We start from the raw sequence: 23,467 nt of genomic DNA, 5'->3' as shown, positions 1-23,467 counted from the left end.
TACTTTTTTTTTTTTTAATTTTTATTTATTTTGAGAGAGAGAGAGCAAGCTTGGGAGGCACAGAGAGAGAGGGAGACAGAATCCCAACCAGGCTCCACGCTGTCAGCACAGAGTCCGACGTGGGGCTCAAACTCAAAAATCCTGAGATCATGGCCTGAGCCCAAATGAGGAGTTGGACACTTAACTGACTGAGCCACCCAGGCACCCCGGGAGTATACTTTTCTGAAAGTAAGTTTTTTAATATTTGGAAGACATTTTTGGGACTCTGAGGGACAAATAAAAAGTGCACCCCATTTTGGGAAGCTTTTCCTAGCATTATTCTCAGGTAATTTTCAAAGGACCCCTAGAAGTAAGAGCTCTTATTCAACTAAGGTTGTCAGATACAGCAAATAAACATATAGGATGACCCAGTTACAAATGACTTGCTGTTTATCTGAAATTCAAATGCAACTGGTTCCCTGCATTTTATTTGGTAACTTTATATTCACTGCCATTTTGAAAACAAAGAAAGAGTAGCTCCATTGGTCACTCTACAACCACAAAGCTGTATAAGAAAATAGAGCTCCATTCTCAGGCCCAGTTATACTGGGGATGTGCTCCACAGTGGTGAAAAGAAAGCCCAAAAGACCCTTTAAGCAAGGTGCTGTGAAGTCTAGAGAGCCAATTGAGAAGGCAAGATTGTGGTACTGTGGCAGCTTTGAGAACTTTCTGGATGTCCATTCTAATTATTCAAGCCTGATCATTCCCTGGAGATTTGAATGGTCCTCACCTTGATTTGCATTCTTCCAGGAGCCAACAATGAGGCAAAGATATGAGTGCAAGTCTTTTATTTGGGAATAATCACAAGGTGAGTTGAAGAATAGGAAAGTGAAAGAAGGAAGGGAAGGCAGTCAAGGAAGGGTGTGTTAATGGGAAGGTAACCCCCAACCCACCCATCTATCAGCTCCTGTTGCCAGAGAAAATACAGGAAAAAAGTTGCAAGTTCTTATAGAAATGATAAGTAACAAGGGGATATAACCTGAACACCAAAAGCATCTGCTCCAGGTACATATACTTTCTTTCCTTCCAAGTAACCTATCCATCTCACAACCCAAACATACCAACCAAGGAGTACTCTTGGTTATGGGGGGATCACCATCGTCTTTCAGGGTTAATTTAAGGATACATTTTTATTTTTAATTTTTTACACTTTTTAAAAGTTTATTTGCATATTTCTGAGAAAGAGAGAGCACAAGCAGGGGAGGAGCAGAGAGAGAGAGAGGAAGACACAGAATCTGAAACAGGATCCAGGCTCTGAGCTGTCAGCGCAGAACCCTACACTGGGCTCAAACTTACCAACCGTGAGATCATGACCTGAGCCATAGGTGGACACTTAACAGACTGAGCTACAGAGGCACCCCCAGGGTTAATTTAAATATTAAATAAATCATCAATCGATAGATGGTAATTGGACCATAGAAAAAAACCTTAGGAATGTCAAAATCCTTACAGGAGATTTCTACTACAAATCTAGATCTAAACTGTGATATCACTGCCCTCACAGCAACCTGATCCAGGGTCTTAGATTCTCAAAGGCATTGTGTGTAACATGTCATTGCCAGTTCCTCTGTGTCCTCAGTGTCACAACATCCTCTTCGTTCTTACTGTTCCACCCTGTCCCAATGTTTATCATGTATCTCACTCCCCTGGGGGGGGGGGGGGCTGCTTTGCATGTGCATAACATGATAAATCAGTTATCTTTAGGGAATTGTAACTGACAGATAAATGGGCTTCTTCTCATGACATTTTATGGGATTTTCTGGAAATTAAAAGCAGTACAGGGAGGTAAGGAGCCACGACTCTTCAGCCAAGCTGTCTAGGTCTGAATCCTGTTTCTACCATTTATGAGTTGTGTGATTCTGGGCAAGTTATTCATCTGCTGCATGCCTCAGTTTCCCAGGTGTAAAATGGGCTTAATATAGTACTATTCTTTGGGCTGCTCTGAGGATGGATTCTTTAATATTTGTTCATCTGTTTTGTTTCTAAAATTCCACATATGAGTGAAATCATATATTTATCTTTCTGACTATTGTTTGTAACTGCTTTTTAAAAAACATGCCACAACATTTTTCCATACCACCACACTCTCTCTCATATCACTAAAAAAATTGATTTCATTTTTAATGCACCCTATTTTGTTTTACAACCAATCTCCAAATATGGGGACATTTGGGTTTTTCTTTTTTCTAACTTTTCTCCTATTAAAAATAACAAAGGCAGGAGAATCCATGCAGAGATGTTATTCTTCAAAGTCATAATTATTTCCTTGCAATGCCTAGAAGAGGACTTACAGCATCACATGGAATTCATACTTTAAAATTTTGATAAACAATTGTCAAACAATTTTCTAGAAATATGATTCCACCTTACACTCTTCTTATCAATATTTGAAAACAACCGCATCACACTGTATAACCTGAAAATGGTAATTTGATATTCAGAAAATAAAACATATAGTTATAATTTATATGCATTTGATAATTGGGGAAATTGAATACTTTTCATATGTTTATTGGCCATTTTTATGTGTCCATTTATGAATCTCCTATTTGTCCTTTTCCACTTATATCTCTTCATCTATTTGGGGTTAGATGTTATTTCATTATTCAAGTATAGGGGCTTTTCACACAGAAATGTCATTAACGCTTTGCAGCCTCATAATTTCAATTTGTTTTGTTTGCCATTTGTTTTATCAATTTTTGTAGAACTTTGACAGCATAGAAGTTTCTGGGTTCTTGTGTTGATTTGTTGGCTTTTGTTTTAATGGTTGTTGTCTATGGCCTTTGAAAGCCATAAGAAAGGAAAGGCCTTTCTTATTCCAACTGTAAATAGACAGATACTGGTTTTCTTCTCCTCCTCCCTTCTCCTTCTCCCTGCCCATATTTCAGGTTTCTCATAGACAAATGGCTGGGTCCTAAGGCCACTTCTCTGTGTGTGGTCCTAGAATTAAAAAAAAAAAAAGTTCTAGACTCTAACCTAAGTCTGTCCAGCAAAATCTCACTCTGTCATGCTGATGTCCCTAGCAGAATTCTATGGTAGACATTTCAAGAAGGGAAGTAAATCCATAAGATCGGTAATACTTAGAACTGAAATGCTTTAAAATAGTATTTAGTTCCCGCTCCTTGGGCCTGAATTTCCTGACCTGCTTAGTATCAAAAGAAGTCAGATAGGAGTTTTATAGGAGGTTTTGAAGTTGGGGGGGGGGGGTGGGTAGATTTATCACTGTACATACCTTTTCAAATGTTCATGGTTGCTAGGGGACTGAAAGTTAATAAATTAGCCCTAAGAAGGAATTTCTTTACATCATATTTGAATTTCTCATCTCTCTCCTAAGGCAGTTAGAAATGCTCTATTGGGAATCTAACCCATTCGTAAAACAGAATCATGGTCCAAAGCCATGGCAGAAAATGCAACCAACCAGGTCACTGCATTTGCTGTTTCCCTGTGAGATTCACATGGTTTGGGGAAGCAGGAAGGGCTTTGAAATAAGGTAGCCATGAGGTTGAATCCCATCTCTGCCACTATGTTGCTGTATGACCATGGGTGAGCCAAGTCAATTTCTCAGACCTCCATTTTCTGAAATACGGGTATTAATACACATAATATGACTAAAAGCTATTGAACCACCACTCTGTGCAAGGCACTATTTTAAGTGCTTTGTTTGTGCAAATTCATTTAATCCTGACAGTAACTTGAGGAGGTGGGTACTATTTTTATCCCTATTTTGCAGCTGATAAAACTGAGGCACAAGTATCTTGCCCAGAGTCATACAGCTAGAAAATAGAGGAGCAGAAGGTGCAAAAACAGGTATATTAATGGCAGAGTCAATGAGCTTAGTTTTTGTGAGTATAAACATATCTAGGGAAGTGCTTGCTTGATGCATACACAGAAAAGAGTCACTAAATGTTAGTGCTCTTCTGTCCTTTTGAATGAGGACTTTCTTCCTACCTCGCACAGTTGCAAGCTCCCCGTCCACGTGAGCCATGCACTGCATGGCAGTAGCCCCAACGCATATTGGCATGCTGACCCTCTGTCCCAAAACAGAAGTCGACAGGTCTATTTCAGCAACATTCCGGAGCATCCGCGGATACAGCTTCCATCTAGAATTTTTAAAAAAGAGTTTCAGAATTTCAAAATCATAACCAAAGCTTTGACATTACATTTTAGTTTAAAAAGAGAAAATATTCTTGTATTTTTCCCACCCAGCAAATAACAAAATTGAAGGAAAAGGGGGAATTTCAATGCTTGTTAAGATAGCATGTTAGCAATAAGATAATAATGAATTTCACAAGCTATCCTTCTTAGTGAGGTGTAGTTAACATATGTAGGATTCACCCACGTGAGTGTCCAGTTTGGGAAGGTTTGTCAAATGCATGCAGTCGTATAAGTGCCAAGACAATCAAGAACAGTTCACCATCTTTAAAAATTTCCCCATTTCCCTTAACAGTGAAACTCTGTCTCCCACCAACCCCCTCACAACCACCGATATTTTTTCTGTCCATATAGTTTTACTTCGCAAGAACATATAAATGGAATCATAAAGTATGTAGCCTCTTGAGTCTGCCTTCTTTCACTTAGCACAGTGCATTTGAGATTCATCCATGTTGCCATGTGCATCTATAATTTGTTCCTTTTGGTTGATGAACAGTATTCTTCTGTACAGAAGTACCACAGTCTGTTTGCCCATTCCCCAGCTAAGAAATATTGGGAACATTTCCAGTTTGAAGCAATTTTATTTTTTTTCTTTTATTTTTTTTTCAATATATGAAATTTATTGCCAAATTGGTTTCCATACAACACCCAGTGCTCATCCCAAAAGGTGCCCTCCTCAATACCCATCACCCACCCTCCCCTCCCTCCCACCCCCCATCAACCCTCAGTTTGTTCTCAGTTTTTAACAGTCTCATGCTTTAGCTCTCTCCCACTCTAACCTCTTTTTTTTTTTTCCTTCCCCTCACCCATGGGTTTCTGTTAAGTTTCTCAGGATCCACATAAGAGTCAAACCATATGGTATCTGTCTTTCTCTGTATGGCTTATTTCACTTAGCATCACACTCTCCAGTTCCATCCATGTTGCTACAAAAGGCCATATTTCATTCTTTCTCATTGCCACGTAGTATTCCATTGTGTATATAAACCACAATTTCTTTATCCATTCATCAGTTGATGGACATTTCGGCTCTTTCCATAATTTGGCTATTGTTGAGAGTGCTGCTATAAACATTGGGGTACAAGTGCCCCTATGCATCAGTACTCCTGTATCCCTTGGGTAAATTCCTAGCAGTGCTATTGCTGGGTCATAGGGTAGGTCTATTTTTAATTTTTTGAGGAACCTCCACACTGCTTTCCAGAGCGGCTGCACCAATTTGCATTCCCACCAACAGTGCAAGAGGGTTCCTGTTTCTCCACATCCTCTCCAGCATCTATAGTCTCCTGATTTGTTCATTTTGGCCACTCTGACTGGCGTGAGGTGATATCTGAGTGTGGTTTTGATTTGTATTTCCCTGATAAGGAGCAACGTTGAACATCTTTTCATGTGCCTGTTGGCCATCCGGATGTCTTCTTTAGAGAAGTGTCTATTCATGTTTTCTGCCCATTTCTTCACTGGATTATTTGTTTTTCGGGTGTGGAGTTTGGTGAGCTCTTTATAGATTTTGGATACTAGCCCTTTGTCCGATATGTCATTTGCAAATATCAGTTTGAAGCAATTTTAAATAAAGCTGCTGTAAACATTTATGTAAATGTTTTTGTGTGAACATAGCTTTCATTTCACTTCCTCCAGGTCATTTTGAAGATGGTATACAAAAACATGGATTAGATTATAATTTAAGAAGAGGGGTACCCGAGTGGCTCAGTTGGTTGAGGATCTGACTTTTGATTTTGGCTCAGGTCATGATCCCAAGGTTGTGGGATTGAGCCCTGAGTCAGGCTCCTCACTGAGAGTGGAACCTGCTTAGGATTCACACACACACACACTCTCTCTCTCTCTCTCTCTCTCTCTCTCTCTCCCTCCCCTGCTGCCTCTCTCCCCAACTTGTGCACTTGCTCTCTCTCAAAAAAAATTAAAAATTAAAAAAAAGATATATTATGTACAGTTTGTCCTTTTTGTTTTTTGTTTTTCTTTTCAAATTACAGACAGTAACTTCAGCTAATTACTTTTAAAATTTTAATGTGGTGCAGTGCCTGGGTGCCTCAGTCTGTTAAGCATCTGATGCCGGCTCAGGTCATGATCTCATGGTTGGTGAGTTTGAGACCCAGGTCAGGCTCTGTGCTGACAGCTCAGAGCCTGGAGCCTGCTTTGGATTCTGTGTCTCCTTCTCTATCTGCCCCTCCCCCACTCACACTGTCTCTCTTTCTCTCTCTCTCTCCAAATTAAATAAACATTAAAAAAACTTAAAAAATAAAATTATAATGTGGTTTCCTCAAAATTCTTAAATGGAAGTCAGTATCCACTGAAGTATGGTGATGAGGGAAGATAATTCTTTTTAGTTTAATTGTGCATTTTCTTCTAAAAGGGTATTTGGCAGAAACTGGACTTTTGGCTTGAAGAATTTTTGACTCCTGAACACGATCTTAAATGACTTTTCCTGCAATTCTTTTGTGTTGTAATGAAAACTATCAATAAACCAAGAACCACAAACTTTACTAGTAAAATTTACAGGAGAACAAGTTCTCTTTCCTCTCAGCGAAATTTATATGTCCTATTTGTTCAGGATTATTTTTCTCATTAGTAACTCATTAGAACTGAAGAAAATACAGCCGTCTTTCTAATGAGCACTAAGAAACAAAAATGTGTGTAACACATACATACATACCTAACCAGCCCTCACCTTTTATTACCTAGATTTTACTTTGCTTCCAGAGAGAACAAGATTTTTAGTTAATATACTGAAGTGTGATTTAGAAATGTAGTAACCAAAATAAATTGAACCTCCAAGGTCTTAACTGGAGCCTACTTCCTGTAGTGGAAGAAGAAATTCTGCCTTCATGTTGCTTTGGGTCTGTAATCTAACCCTTCCCCACATAATAAAGTAAAAACATCCAGCCCTTGAAAAGCATAATAAAGAAGTTTTACTGTGTGATTTCTCTGCAATTCCTTTGAACATCATAATTGTCATTATTTTCTGTCACACCACATGCTTTGCTGCTGGAAGTCTTTTCTTTTGGACTGACCCTCACAGCATGCTTCTTTGATCTCCATTTTGAAGGGGGAAAGGCAGAAGCCTTGAAGAGAGTTTTTATTACCAATCATCTCTAAGTGTATTATGAGAATGAGAGAAAACGATTTTAATAGCAGCTGTTGGCCTTGGAAGGCATTAATATTTACTTAGAGCTGAGGAAACAATGAAAGCTTTTATGAAGAGCACACACAGAGCTGCTGGGCATCGTGTGTGTGTGTGTGTGTGTGTGTGTGTGTGTGAGAAAGGACATTGTTAAATGTTAATTCCTATGTAGAAGGCAAGGCTCAACCCTTCTATCTCCATACAGTAGCTTTATTTATGCTTGTCCACGTGGTGGCGCAGTCCCTTTAATAACTGTGTTCTTGGCTTTCCCACACACATTATTTTCTGTTCTGACGGTGACATTACGGAGACTCACCAACCAATGCACAAAATGCAAGTTTCAGGCAAAATTATATAAGATCAATGGAGTGGGAAGTGTATGTTCTCTAAAAAGTTTTCCATTTTTTGATATTTTCCAAAGAACAATTACAACTAACCTTGTCAAGTAGTTCCAATAGCTTTCCGAGTCCCACCTGACTCCACCCCCAATAGAAGTGATATTTTTTTTTCACAGTCTTACATCAAATGGTAGCTGAATATAACCTTGGACTGTGCTCTTGTGAGCCCTCCACTTTGGAAAAAGGATATGAAGATGGACAAAACAATTGAACCAATCAAATAATAAACCTCTTTCGAAGGATGGAAAATAAGATGACCGAGTAAAGGAAGTAGGGGGTAAAGGTGGGGATCTTTTCACAGAACTTTTGACCCACACTTCACATCCAACAAAAGCCTCACATTTAATTTACAAAAAAATCTGGTGATATACACACTCCCCAAGATGGGATACTGTATTTGAAGGAAGACACTTACCACCCAGCTGTAAAGCCAAGTGCTGTTACTGAATCCCATCAACTGAACACAGTGAATTAATGTTTCATAAGTCCTGTAAGATGATTATACTGCAGTCCAATTTCTTCACATTAATTGTTTACTCTAAACTATTTAAAGCAAATAAAATGTATGTAAATACGTATACAAAACAGCACAATTTTTGTAATCTTATCTTTAAAACATTTTTTAAGTTTTTTATAGAGAGACAGAGAGAGAGGGAGAGCAGGGGAGGGGCAAAGAGAGAGGATCCCTAGCAGGCTCTTCACAGTCGGCACAGAGCCCAACTTGGGGCTCAAACTCTCGAACATTGAGATCATGACCCAAGCCGAAATTGAGAGTCCGACGCTTATCCGACTGAGCCACCCTGGCGCCCCTGTAATCTTATTTTTTACCCTTAATTCTTAATATTGTGACATCTTTAAAACATTTAATTGGATCACTATCAACCTGTGAGGCACTGCAATAAAGGAATAATGACATCACTTTATCACCTGTTATCTAAAAGAAAATCACCCCATTTTCAGTGTCAGTAAGTGACACAACAGAAAAGAAAGGAGCTTCATTTTCTAACTTCATCAGGACTTCTAGACACCCAAATTATAGAATTAAGTTTCCACTAGTGATGATTTCACCAGAAGCCACAAAGTGCAGACCATGGTTGAGAAGGATACACTGAGTTAATGTGTAAGAGAAACAACATACTGTGTGTGTGTATGTGTGTGTGTGTGTGTGTGTGTGTGTGTGTGTGTTTAAGTTAACTCCAATCAGGTCATGATGATTCCAATCATGCAAAATGTTGCAAGCTAACACCTACTGTTCTCGAAATGTTTACAATAGGTAACTTTGTTCTTCAGTATGGTTCCATCTATTTGACTTCATGTGTCTTTTTGTATTTTATTTTATTTTATCAGTTTTTAGCCATGATAACATTAGAGTCGCAAGTCTTACCCCAGCAACGTTTACAAGCAACTGCTAGGTCACATAAGTGAGCCATATCCCCAAAACTCCAAAATGTGATTGTCAGAGCTGAGCACAGAGAGATAACAGCTGTCACTGTGAATGACCTTTTGTTGTGCTTGTGGGAGGGAAAGTGTACACATTTCATAAATGTCTTTAAAATGCCCTGACACTGTGTCACAACAGGTTATCTGAGGTTTGGTTGTTTTGCAGTCTTCATTTGAATCAGAATGAGAGAGTTCAGATTGATTTCCTTCATCCCGTCAACCCAAAGCCACCACAACTCTGGCAGAAAATCTATTCTTAGTTCCATGTGATCAGCTCAATGATACAAGGTGAGGAATGAAGGGTCACCCAGAAAGTTACACAAGAAAAGAGGAATTGAGGTGTTAGATAAGCAATGGCCGCTAACGTTTGTTGCAATATAAAAACTCTTCAAATGGTTGATCATAAAATAGCATCAGCCAACCTCCAGAGAAAGTTGATTAATCCATGTTTTTTTCCTTTTCAAGCTGAACAAAAAGGAAAGATCAAGGTTCATGGAAAGGATTGCATTGCAAACACTTTCTCATTATCTGTGCTCTGTCCTGAAGTTACTGAGTACATGCACAGGGTGGGAATACTTACTGGAGTACCATGAAACCCACACAAGCATGAGGCACTCTTCCAGTCCACAACTTGGAAGTCAACAATGCCTTCTATGTCTGACAAAGTTTCCAGAATTTCTAGGGTTGCAGAGGTGCCTGTATGTGCTGCACCCCTTTGCTCTCTCTTTAAGGCCTCTACTTGGCCGGTTGTTCGGGGTACATTTTGCATCAATTCAACCCACCAGCATTATGGAAGTCAAAGGTCAATGTGCATCCATTGGAATGTAAGCACCTATGAACAGGAGCTTTGTCTGGCTCATTGCTCTATCCTCAGCATGTAGTATAGAACCTAGCCTATAGAGATTCCTAATAAGCATGAGTCCATTAATTAAGTAGCATGAGCGGAAGGGTGTTAAAGGGGGTTTGAGGAAATAGATGGTCACCTGAGCATTATGACATAAGAAATGCAAGGAGACACCAACTCCATACACCTGTCAAGGGCCTGAAATTTCCTTGGTTAAAATAACCTTTTTGGGTTAAAGTGTTGTTTTCAGGAAATTACAAGGAGGTAAGCCGTATTACCCGGTGAACGGAGCTGCTATTGGGCCCAGGAAGGGACATCTTCCAGGAACAGAAAAGTTTGGAGAGACCCAGAATGTTAAATGATTGAAAAAGATCATACAGAATTTTAAGCCCCTCCACTCTTAGCCAAATTTTCCCTTTCTGTGGCTCTTCCAGCATTGGTGGAGCTCATGTGGGTTCCAGGGAAGGACTGAGACAAAGACAAGGCTTAGAGAAGTTTGGGGGAGGCCCCATCCTTCACCTCATTCTCAGACTCTTGAGAGTACATCGGTGCTGTTTGCCAGGGACCACCTTGGTTAGAATCATCTCATTTTTCCTAATTTACACATAGAAAAGTGATTTTTGAGAGATTTTCCTCTAGACAGAAGAAGCCAAGCAGGAAAGCAGATTCTTTCTTCTGGATATTTTCTGCCCTTTTTCTTTAATTTATCACCATCAATGAACACCCACAATATTCACTAGCTTTACTAAAGGCTATAATGTAAGATGGATGAGCCTGAGAGAGTATAGTGTATGGGGGGTTCTCCTCCCCTACTCCAGCAAATAAACCGTTTTGTAACTGCTGAGAGAAAAACACTCCTTTAAAGTTATTTTGTTTATTGTTTTTATTACAAACAGAAAACATAAACCGTGACACCTACCGTCTTGTGCTTTGAAATATGAAAGGCAAGGGAAAACTAATTTGGAAACAGAGGTAGGTGAAGCACTTTGGATGATGGATGAAACAGCAACGTTGAAAGATTAATGTTATATAGACAAATTGAAATCTAAAGTGAAAGTTGAGACAACAATAATCAAAATGAATGATAAGGGAAAGCCAGCAGGATGGGAACATTTGAGGCAAAATCCGATCTGGTTTAACCAGATAAGATGGCTATCTTGAACCTAGTGCTAACCACTTCCTACACCATGCTCATAGACCCTCACTGTCCAACTCAGAGAAAAAGAAAATAGAGTCTTTAGAATGCATCACTATTTCTATACGTAGTCAAATTAATTATCCACATAATTCCATGTGAGGACAATTAGGGTTGGCTTTTTCAGTCAATGGTTTGAGATTCCCAGGCTTGGGATATTTTTAAACAGTTTGATAGCCCAAAATTTCTCACAGGCCCAAGAATTGTTCCCTCTCTACTAAGCATCTATCTAGACAGATAATTTCACATCATCAACATTAAAACCTGAGGCCTTATTTTGGTAGAATGTCTTCGTGTAATTACAAAAAACATGATTTAAAAATAAATAAATTTTCTTACCTGGAAAATGCTGCAACATTATCAGCCAATGTTTCTTGATCATTTGCCCCAGACCTGTAATAGTCATATACAGACTTCTGAAGTACTGATTTGGCATGTTGTTCATAATCACTGATACAAACTAACCGGGTAAACATTTTCACAGCTTCTTCCAAACCCAAGATTTGGGATTTTTTTTCCTGCATAGCATTCTATATCTTGATAATTTCACTATCTGTTAATTATTAATAGACTTTTTCCAAAGTTCAGATTTATTTCTCTGTTGCTTACATTAAGTGAGCAAATATGTGCTTAGATTTTGCAATTTCATGTAACAGCTGACTGCCAAAGAACAGCCACATCTAAGCCATGAGGAGGGCCTGGGGAGGAGCAGAAGGGGATTAGCTGTTATATCAAAACTGAAGGATCTAGAGAAGTACTTGCATGACCCCTCTTGGCTCAGTTCTAACTAAGTCTGCTTCTTTCACACAATATGTATGTTTGCACTTTGCTTGGAACCTAGAATGGGCTGCTGGCTCAGTTTTCTTCCACATTTGGACCATGAATATATCATGTGACAAAGAGCTTATAGAATGGAGGATCTGTAAAAATAGGGTCTCTATGTAATACGATTTCAGCTGATTACAAAAATTTGGCTTTAGCAAGGAACAGTAAGCCCACATTTAACAGCTGATTCTTTAATGTTTATTTATTTCTTTTGAGAGAGAAAGAGTATGCACGTGTGAGTGGGGGAGGGGCAGAGAGAGTGAGAGAGAGAGGGGGAGAGAGAGAATCCCAAACAGGCTCCACACTGTCAGCACAGAGCCCAACAGGGGGCTCCATCCCATGAACGTTGAGATCACCCTTGAGATTACAACCGAGCTGAAATCAAAAGCTGGATGCTCAATAAACTGAGCCACCAGGCACTCCTACAGCTAATTTTAAAGAGTCTTGTCTCACTCTGGGGAATATGTAGAGAGGTGCCATTCCAAAGACCTTGTGGTCTCCATCTAAAATTTCACTCAATCATGGAATACTTGGGGGAAGATTTGAATTAGAAAAAATGGCTTTGACATCAGTCAGACCTGGGTTTCAGTCCAGGAGTCTCCACTTTAAGCTGCTCGCCAGCCATTCAGCAGCTGCATTCCAACTGCCTGTCTCTGCACAAGAATGTTCTCTTCGACTTGGACCCTACTTTTCTATCCACTTGTCATACCACAGTGCTATGGAGTCAATACTCTAAGGGACAGCCCTCCACCAAGTCTTCAATCAAAGACTCAAGGGAGCTGGTACATAAATACCCATAAATATCCCTCCTTGGTGTGTATTCTCTGTTGCAGCCTTCAGTTGCCCACAGTATGAGTTGGTTGCTAAACCACCCTGTGGGCTCACTTTCCTACCCCTTAATTTAATTAAAAGCTTTAAGCTGTCAGGGTTGGGCATTGAATTGAACATAGGTTCATTCCCAAAGTACTTTTTGCATCAGTGTGGCAATAGGTAAAATGACATTAAAATTGTTATTGGAACAGGATGCCTGGGTGGCTAGTTGGCTAAGCATCTGTCTTTGGCCTAGGTCATGATCTTGCTGTTCCCAAATTGGAACCTTGCGTTGGGCTCTGTGCTGACAGCTCAGAGCCTGGAGCCTGTTTCAGATTCTGTGTTTCCCTCTCTCTCTCTATCCCTCCCCTCTTATGCTCTGTCTCTCTCTCTCAAAAATAAACATTAAAAAAATTTTTAATTGCTATTGGAATGTAAACATCTGTTAATATGATAAGAGAGTCCTACAAAACATAACTCAATTTTATAGTTACTGAAGTTACTGAGAAAGTTGACTAAGGAATCTTAATTCTGCTAAGAATTAATTCAAAATTTGCAGATTAAAACACATTTTCATTACAATTTTAATAATTGTTAAAACTGTAAGCACCTTGCTTTTTTTTTTTTTTTTGCATCTCTCATCCCTGAAATGCAGCCAGATCAACACTAAACCATCTTGCACACCTAGGAAACTGATTTGAGGATTAACACAACAATCTGCACAACCTGAACCATAGAACTCGGCAGGTATGCAGTGGGGAGAGGTGAACTGGGGGAAAGAGAAGCCGCAGAGGGCAGGGAGCTGTTTTTGCTTGCAGAAAGAGAACAGAGACAGGGTGGGGGGTGGGGGAGAGTATGGGAAAAGCAACCCCCAACCCAAAGCAGCTGGAGAGAAAGTGGAAAAGTGGAAACAGCTACAAGGACTGAACAAAAAAAGGGAGAAAAGAGAAAGTGGAGGGTTTAAATTCCATTAAGACTCTATAAACAGGGGGAGTGCAGAGTCTGAAAGTCCCTAGCTCATACCTGGTGGTGCTCTGGTGGGAATGGTGAATCCACAGGAGGAGAGAATGAGGTCCAAGTGGTCCTTGGGCCATATGGGGAGAGGCAGTTCCCCTGCTGGGAGGACATTTGGTAGAGGCTGTGTGGCCACCTCACAATCATAGGTTCCAGCACACCCCAGGGAACAACCATATTCGCTGGTGTTGGAACAAGGATGTCAAGGGTGATAGCTGGCACCAGATGTGTGCTGTGATTTTCCATAAACCCTGAAACACTGCTTGGTAGCTGGGTAATGCCATTTTCACCCCTCCGGAGCATGTGCATACTTGCCTACAAGTGCCCCAGCAATCCACCCCAGTAAGCTAAGCAGCACCATCTAGTGGAGAATGGAACCATTGCACTAAACCCCACCCAACTGGGCCTACAATGCTCTTGACAGTCTCTCCACCTGCTTAGTTTATGGACTATAAAGTGCTTCATAGCTTGACATCTATGGGAAAACAGATGTAATTTCAATCGTACTTCATTCTGTTCACTGGTCCTTTTATTCAATTTTTTTTCTTTTTCTTTTCTTATTCTTGAATACAGAAAGCGAAAAATCTATTATCTTCCATTTTTATTAAAAAGATTTTTCCTTAATTTTGTTCTACTACATTTTTTACTTTATTGTAAAATTTTAAAATTATATTTTACTTTCATCATTTCATTTTATTCTATTTTTTCAAATTTTCAAACATTTTCCTTTTTTCCCTTTTTTCTTTTATCTTTTATTTCCTTTCTTATATTTCCCTTTTTTCTCTAATCTATCAAGGTTCTTTCAACAACCAGACCGAAACACACCTAGGATCTGGTACCCTTTATTTGATTTCTTTGTGTTGTTTTTAATTTTTTTACCTTATTAATTCCTTTTATTCCTCCAAAATGATGAAATGAAAGAATTCACCTCAAAAGAAAGAACAGGAGGAAATGACAGCCAGGGATGTAATCAACACAGATATAAGCAGATGTCTGAACTGGAATTTAGAATCACTATAAAAAGAATACTAGCTGGGATTGAAAATATATTAAAATCCCTTTCTGCACAGATGAAAGAAGTAAAAGCTAGTCAGTATGAAATAAAAATTGCTATAACTGAGCTGCAATCTCGAATGCATGCCACAGTGGCAAGGATGGATAAGGCACAGCAGCAAATCAGCAATATAGAGGACAAACTTATGGAGAATAATGAAGCAGAAAAGAAGAGGGAGACTAAGGCAAAGAGATGAAATAAAAATTAGAGCACTCAGTGACTCATTAAAAAGGAACAACATCAGAATCATAGGGGTCCCAGAAGATGAAGAGAGAGAAAAAATGGTAGAAAATTTATGTGACCAAATCATAGTAGAAAACTTTCCTAATCTGGGGAAACACACAGACATCAAAATCCAGGCAGCACAAATGATTCCCATTAGATTCAACTAAAACTGACCATTAATAAGGCATATCATAGTCAAAATCACAAAATACTCAGGCAAGGAAAGAATCATGAATGCAGCAAGGGAAAAGAAGTCCTTAACCTACAAGGGAAGATAAATCAGGTTTGAAGTAGACTTATCCACAGAAACTTGGCAGGTCAGAAAGGAATGGCAGGATATATTCAATGTGCTGAATCAGAAAAATATGCTGCCCAGAATTCTTTATCCAGCAAAGCTGTTATTTAAAATGGAAGGAGAGATAAAGTTTCCCAGACAAACAAAAATTAAAGGAGTTTGTGACCACTAAACCAGTCCTGCAAGAAATTTTAAGAGGGACTCTCTGAGGGGAGAAAAGATGAAAAAAAAAAAAAAAAAACCAAAAACAAAAACCAAAAAAAAACCCCAAAACCCCCAAAACCCCAAAAATCCAAAAGCATCAAAGACTAGAAAGGACGAAAAAACACTACCAGAAACTCCAATTCTACAGGTGACATAATGGCAATATATTCATAACTTTCAGTACCCACTCTAAATATCAATGGGCTGAACACTCCAATAAAAAGACATAGGGTAACAGAATGGATAAGAAAACAAGATGCCTCTATATGCTGTTTACAAGAGACCCATTTTAGACCTGAAGTCACCTTCAGATTGAAAATAATGGGATGGAGAATCATCTATCATGTTAATAGTCACAAAAGAAAGCCAGAGTAGCCATATTTATATCAGACAATCTAGATTTTAAAATAAAGACTGTAACAAGAGATGAAGAAGGGCATTATATCATAATTAAGGGGTCTATCCACCAAGAAGACCTAACAATTGTAAACATTTATGCTCTAAACATGAAAGCACCCAAATATATAAATTAATTAACCACAAGCATAAAGAAACTCATTGATAATAATACCATAATAGTAGGGGATTTCAACACCCCACTTACAACAATGGACAGATCATCTAAACAGAAAATCAACAAGGAAACAACAGTGTTGAATGACACACTGGACTGGAGGTACTTAACAGATATATTCATAACATTTCATCCTAAATCAGCAGAATACACATTCTTCTCCAGTGCACATGGAACGTTCTCCAGAATAGATCACATACTGGGACACAAATCAGCCCTCAACAAGTACAAAAAGATCGTGATCATACTGTGCATATTTTCAGACCACAACGCTATGAAACTCGAAATCAACCACAAGAAAAAATTTGGAAAGATAACAAATACTTGGAGACTAAAGAACATCCTACTAAAGAATGAATAGGCTAACCAAGAAATTAAAGAGGAAATTAAAAAGTACATGAAAGCCAATGAAAATGATAACACCACAGCCCAAAATCTGTGGGATGCAGCAAAGGCGGTCATAAGAGGAAAGTATATAGCAATCCAGGCCTTCCTAAAAAAGGAAGAAAGGTCTCAGATACACAACCTAACCTTATACCTCAAAGAGCGGGAAAAAGAACAGCAAATAAAACCCCATACAAGCAGAAGATAGGAAATAATAAAGATTAGAGCAGAAATCAATGCTATCGAAACCAAAAAAAAACAGTAGAACACATCAATGAATCCAGGAGCTGGTCCTTTGAAAGAATTAACAAAATTGATAAACCCCTAGCCAAGTTGATCAAAAAGAAAAAGGTAAGGACCCAAATAAATAAAATCAAGAATGAAAGAGGAGAGATCACAACCAACACAGCAGAAATACAAACAATAATACGAGAATATTATGAGCAATTATATACCGATAAAATGGGCAATCTGGAAGAAATGGACAAATTCCTAGAAACATATAAACTACCAAAACTGAAACAGGAAGAAATAGAAAATTTGAACAGACCCATAACCAGTAAGGAAATAGAATTAGTAATCAAAAATCTACCAAAAAACAAGAGTCGAGGGCTGGATGGCTTTCCAGGGGAATTCTACCAAACATTTAAGGAAGAGTTAACACCTATTTTCTTGAAGTTGTTCCAAAAAATAGAAATGGAAGGAAAACTACCAAACTCTTTCTATGAAGCCAGCATTACCTTGGTTCCAAAACCAGACAAAGACTCCACTAAAAAGGAGAACTATAGACCAATTTCCCTGATGAACATGGTTGCAAAAATCCTCAACAAGGTACTAGCCAAGTGGATCCAACAATACATTAAAAGAATTATTCACCACAACCAAGTGGGATTTATACCTGGGATGCAGGGCTAATTCAATGTCCGCAAAACAATTAATGTGATACATCACATCAATAAAAGAAAGGACAAGAACCACGTGATCCTCTCAAAAGATGCAGAGAAAGCATTTGACAAAATATAGCATCCTTTATTGATAAAAACCCTCAAGAAAGTAGGAATAGAAGGATCATACCTCAAGATCGTAAAAGCCACATATGAAAGACCCACTGCTAATATCATCCTCAATGGGAAAAAAAACTTTCCCCCTAAGGTCAGAAACATGACAGAGATGTCAACTCTCACCACTGTTATTCAACATAGTATTGGAAGTCTTAGCCTCAGCAATCAGACAACACAAAGGAATAAAAGGCATCCAAATCAGCCAGGAGGAAGTCAAATTTTCAGTCTTTGCAGATGACATGATGCTCAGAAAACCCAAAAGATTCCACAAAAAAACTGCTAGAACTGATCCATGAATTCAGCAAAGTTGCAGGATACAAAATCAATGCACAGACATTGGTTGCATTCCTATACAGCAATAACGAAGCAACAGAAAGAAAAATCAGAGAATTGATCCCATTTATAACTGCACCAAAAACCTTAAAATACCTAGGAATAAATATAACCAAAGAGGTGAGAAATATATACAATGAAATCTATAGAAAACTTATGAAAGAAATAGAAGAAGACACAAAAAAATGGAAAAATATTCCATGCTCCTGGATTTGAAGAATAAACATTGCTAAAATGTCAATACTACCCAAAGCAATCTACATATGCAATGCAATCCCTATAAAAATAACACCAGCATTCTTCACAGAGTAGAACAAACAAATCTAAAATGTGTTTGGAACCAGAAAAGACCCTGAATAGCCAAAGCAATCTTGAAAAAGAAAACCAAAGCTGGAGGCATCACACTCCCAGACTTCAAGACATCTCACAAAGCTGTAATCATCAAGACAGTATGGTACTGGCACAAAAACAGACACTCAGATCAATGGAACAGAATAGAGAAATTAGAAATGGACCCACAAATGTACAGCCAACTAATCTTTGACAAAGCAGGAAAGAATATCCAATGGAATAAAGACAGTCTCTTCAGCAAATGGTGCTGGGAAAACTGGACAGAAACATGCAGAAAAATGATTCTGGACCAATTTCTTACACCATACACAAAAATAAACTCAAAATGGATGAAAGACCTAAATGTAAGACAGGAAGCCATCAAAATCCTCGAGGAGAAAGCAGGCAAATACCCCTTTGACCTTGGCTGCAGCAACTTCTTACTCAACATGTCTCCAGAGGCAAGGGAAACAAAAGCAAAAATAAACTATTTGGACCTCATCAAAATAAAAACTTCTGCACAGCGAAGGAAACAATCAGCAAATCTAAAAGGCAACTGATGGAATGGGAGAAGATATTTGCAAACGACATATCAGATAAAGGGTTAGTATCCAAAATCTATAAAGAACTTATCAAACTCAACAACCAAAAAACAAATAATCTAGTGAATAAATGGGCAAAAGACATGAATAGACACTTCTCCAAAGAAGACATCCAGATGGACAACCAACACATGAAAAAATGCTCAACATCACTCATCATTAGGGAAATAAAAATCAAAACAACAATGAAATACCACCTCACAGCTTCCAGGATGGCTAAAATGAACAACTCAGGCAACAACAGATGTTGGTGAGGATGTGGAGAAAGAGGATCTCTTTTGCATTGCTTGTGGGAATGCAAATTGGTGCAGCCTTCTGGAAAACAGTATGGAGGTTCCTCAAAAAATTAAAAATAGACCTACCCTATGACCCAACAATTACACCACCAGGTATTTATCAAAGGGATACAAGTGTGCTGTTTTGATAGGGCACATGCTCCCCGATGTTTATAGCAGCACTATCAACAATAACCAAAGGATGGAAAGAGCCCAAATGTCCATTGATGGATGAATGGATAATATGATATATATATATATATATATATATATATATATATATATATATACATACACACACATATACACACACAATGGAGTATACTCAGCAATCAAAAAGATTGCATCTTGCCATTTACAACTATGCGGATCGAACTAGAGGGTACTATGCTAAGCGAAATTAGTCAGAGAAAGACAAATATCATATAACTTCACTCACATGAGGAATTTAAGATACAAAACAGATGAACATAAGGGAAAGGAAGCAAAAATAATATAAAAACAGGGAGGGGAACAAAACATAAAAGACTCAAACATAGAGAACACCTTATGAAGATAAAAAGTTTCTGCACAGCGAAGGAAACAACCAACAAAACTAAAAGGCAACCAATGGAATGGGAAAAGATATTTGCAAATGACATATCAGACAAAGGGCTAGTATCCAAAATCTATAAAGAGCTCACCCAACTCCACACCCAAAAAACAAATAATCCAGTGAAGAAATGGGCAGAAAACATGAATAGACACTTCTTTAAAGAAGACATCCAGATGGCCAACAGGCACATGAAAAGATGCTCAATGTTGCTCCTCATCAGGGAAATACAAATCAAAACCACACTCAGGTATCACCTCACGCCAGTCAGAGTGGCCAAAATGAACAAATCAGGAGACTATAGATGCTGGAGAGGATGTGGAGAAACAGGAACCCTCTTGCACTGTTGGTGGGAATGCAAATTGGTGCAGCCACTCTGGAAAACAGTGTGGAGGTTCCTCAAAAAATTAAAAATAGACCTACCCTATGACCTAGCAATAGCACTGCTAGGAATTTACCCAAGGGATACAGGAGTACTGATGCATAGGGGCACTTGTACCCCAATGTTTATAGCAGCACTCTCAACAATAGCCAAATTATGAAAAGAGCCTAAATGTCCATCAACTGATGAATGGATAAAGAAATTGTGGTTTATGTACACAACGGAGTACTACGTGGCAATGAGAAAGTATGAAATATGGCCTTTTGTAGCAACATGGATGGAACTGGAGAGTGTGATGCTAAGTGAAATAAGCCATACAGAGAAAGACAGATACCATATGTTTTCACTCTTATGTGGATCCTGAGAAACTTAACAGAAACCCATGGGTGAGGGGAAGGAAAAAAAAAAAAAGAGGTTAGAGTGGGAGAGAGCCAAAGCATAAGAGACTGTTAAAAACTGAGAACAAACTGAGGGTTGATGGGGGGTGGGAGGGAGGGGAGGGTGGGTGATGGGTATTGAGGAGGGCACCTTTTGGGATGAGCACTGGGTGTTGTATGGAAACCAATTTGACAATAAACTTCATATATTGAAAAAAACATAGAAAACAAGCAGAGGGTTGCTGGAGGGGTTGTGGGAGGGAGGATGGTCTAAATGGGTAAGGGGTATTAAGGAATATACTCCTGAAATCATTGTTGTACCGTATGCTAACTAACTTGGATGTAAATTAAACAATAAATAAATTAAAGAGTAAAACTGTAAGCACCTTGCAACTAATGTAATTTTGGCGAATAGGCAACTTAATATTCTAGAGTGAACCTTAAGCAGACCAAGTTCTGGTGAAACTAAGGAAGAGAAGGCCCGGTCCTTCTCAAAGTGTAGCCCTGAACCAGCAGGACCAACAGTGTTAGCCTCCCCCTGGGAACTTGTTAGAAATGCAAATTCTCAGAGTGCCTGCATGGCTCAGTCAGTCAGCTCAGTCAGCTTCTGACTCTCGGTTTTGGCTCAGGTCATGATCTCATGGTTGGTGGGATGGAGTCCCACATTTGGCTCTGTGCTGACAGTATGGAGCCTACTTGGCGTTCTCTCTCTCCCTCTCTCTCTCTCTGCCCCTCCCCTGCTTGCACTCTCTCTCTCCCTGTCTCTCAATAAATAAATACACAAACATAAAAAAAGAAATGCAAATTCTCAGGCCCCATTCCAGTCCTGCTGAATCAGAAATTCTATAGCTATTGTTCCTTAACAAGCCTTCCAAGTGATTCTTAGGAATAATATTGTTTGATAACCACCACTTTGGCAAGATGGAGAGTAAAGGAAGATTTTTTTTTTTTAGGGTTGAAAAAAATCTACTCTCATCCTGTACAAGGGCAGGCCAACAGCTCATTTTGGAGAACCATCTTCATGAATAAATTAAAATATAGTCCTCATGTTGCTTAATTAATCTCTTGGGGGAAAGAAGCAGTTGGAGCTTAGAAAGCTTTTCTTAATTTGTGATAATTGCATTGTTTAAATACCTCACATTCTTTTGGAGACACGCACCCCTCTCTAGGCCTCTGTGCAGTGAGATGCTGAGAGTGGAAGGTGACCAAACAAGTTCAGGCCTTGTTCAAGCTTCTACAGGCTGCACTTGCCCACATGACACCTCCCTCCTCAGCCCCCAGTCTGGGATCAGAACTGTAAATTGCAGCTTGATGGCACCTGCTGGATTTGAGCACTCTCCTTCACAGTGACCAAAGAATAGAGATTTTTTTTCTTATACTATACTAGACTCAATGAAATCTTAATTCACTTCCAGCCCTTCCTAATGCTCCAATAAAATGTTCAGCAGAATAATGCCTCGCCATCTCCACAACACTTAGATACTTTCCGACCCATGGGGAACTGTTCTGTCTTCATCTCAAGGACAGTTCGAGCCTGAACTGGTAGAGAACTCCATATCCTTACCTTGGTCTTCACTCTCATTTGCCTTAAGGTGTCATTTACACTATTGCTTGGAAAATATCTTATTTCCTGTTTTTATCCCTTTTAGAGGCTTTTCATCTTCAATGAGGTGTAGGGTTGGTGGAATCTCAGTCTCTCCCCTTTCTCTAGGCACTAGGAGGGGCTGTGTTTACAGTGTCTTAGGCACCAATGCCAGCAAGACGCCAACCTATCAAGGCAGCTGGAGAGAGTGCTTCTCACAAGGGTAAAAGTTATTTCATGGTGGTGGTACTTTGCATTCTCCTGCTTACTAATGAGTATGATAATATTTTATGAGCTCATTTATTGACCTTTTATTTTCCCACTTTGTGAAATGCTTGCTTGTGTCTTTGGCAATTTTTTATATTAGATTTGTTATTGTGACCGAGTGACAGAATTTCTTTATAAAATTTGGAGACAGATCCTTTGTAAGTATACATATAGAAGTACATTGTTACTAAGCTCTTGACTTTTTTCACACAGGAAAAATGCTAATGTCAGCCTCAAAGCTGTGTGATAGCATGTGGTTAGATATTCTCCATTCCTTTTCTTTTTCTTCTTTACTCTCTCTCCACACCTTTCCTCTTTTCTCTTTCTCTGTGTCACCTTTTACTTAGTTTCCTTTGTCATTGTCTCCTTTCTCCTCCTCCTCCCCTCCCCCTTCCTCTCCCTCCCATTCTCCCTCTCCTCTTTCTCTTCCTCCTCTTCTTCCTCCTTCTCCTCCTTCTCTTATTATCCGTCTTTATTTTTCCCGCCTTGTTTAATTAGAGCCAAGTCCTAGACAGGCAAGTTGCCTTGAGCTAGGTGGATTTTTTTTTTCTGGTTCACCCACTAAATGTGTTGCCCTTTGAGGTCCTGGCTTTAAGCTGGGATGAAAGGGTATGCAATCATTACAAACTTCTGGAAAGGTTCCCTCTTTCATGCTGTGCAGTAGGGCTGACTTTGTAAGCAGTCACCTACAGGTGTTCTGAAAATGGAGATGAGGGGTGTGAAGAGTTTACTTGCATTTCTCCCCTGCCCCATCCACATTTAAAGCAGTATGGTTTGTCCTCTGTTTCCCAGTGTCCATGAGGCCCTTAAAATAGAGATCCAATACTGGGATCAACACATACCCTTGGGGGACAAGTTTCTATGCTTTCTTCTCTGGGCTCTTGCTCTCACCCAATTTTTAGTCAGTTTATTCCTTACTATTTTATGAACATTTTAATGCATTTAGAAATATGTGTTATATTTAAAATGGCTATAAATTATCTTCAGCAGGATAATTGTATTGACATGTTTTAGATCACTCAGTACGAATGTGGGTGACAACTCACTTGACTACTAACTGATAGTCATGAATTATTAATTTCA

At 39.0% G+C, this 23,467-nt stretch overlaps 1 protein-coding gene across 1 annotated transcript in view; it reads right to left on the bottom strand.

Moving 5' to 3' along the window:
* Positions 1 to 11,717, bottom strand: part of HAO1 (hydroxyacid oxidase 1) — a 47,479-nt gene extending 35,762 nt beyond the window's left edge. The window contains exons 1-2 of the mRNA XM_078444257.2: positions 11,538 to 11,717; positions 3,988 to 4,139 (exon numbers count right to left, since the gene is read on the bottom strand). Of these exons, the coding sequence (XP_078300383.1) occupies positions 3,988 to 4,139; positions 11,538 to 11,674 (289 nt within the window). The 5' untranslated portion in view covers positions 11,675 to 11,717. The remainder of the gene's footprint in view (positions 1 to 3,987; positions 4,140 to 11,537) is intronic.
* Positions 11,718 to 23,467: the final 11,750 nt, after the last annotated feature.

This window comes from Panthera onca, chromosome A3 (assembly GCF_046562875.1).
Source record: "Panthera onca isolate mPanOnc1 chromosome A3, mPanOnc1 haplotype 2, whole genome shotgun sequence".
NCBI classification, from domain to species: Eukaryota; Metazoa; Chordata; class Mammalia; order Carnivora; family Felidae; genus Panthera; species Panthera onca.
Note: the sequence above shows the minus strand (reverse complement) of the source record. Positions and strands in the feature narration are given on the sequence as shown.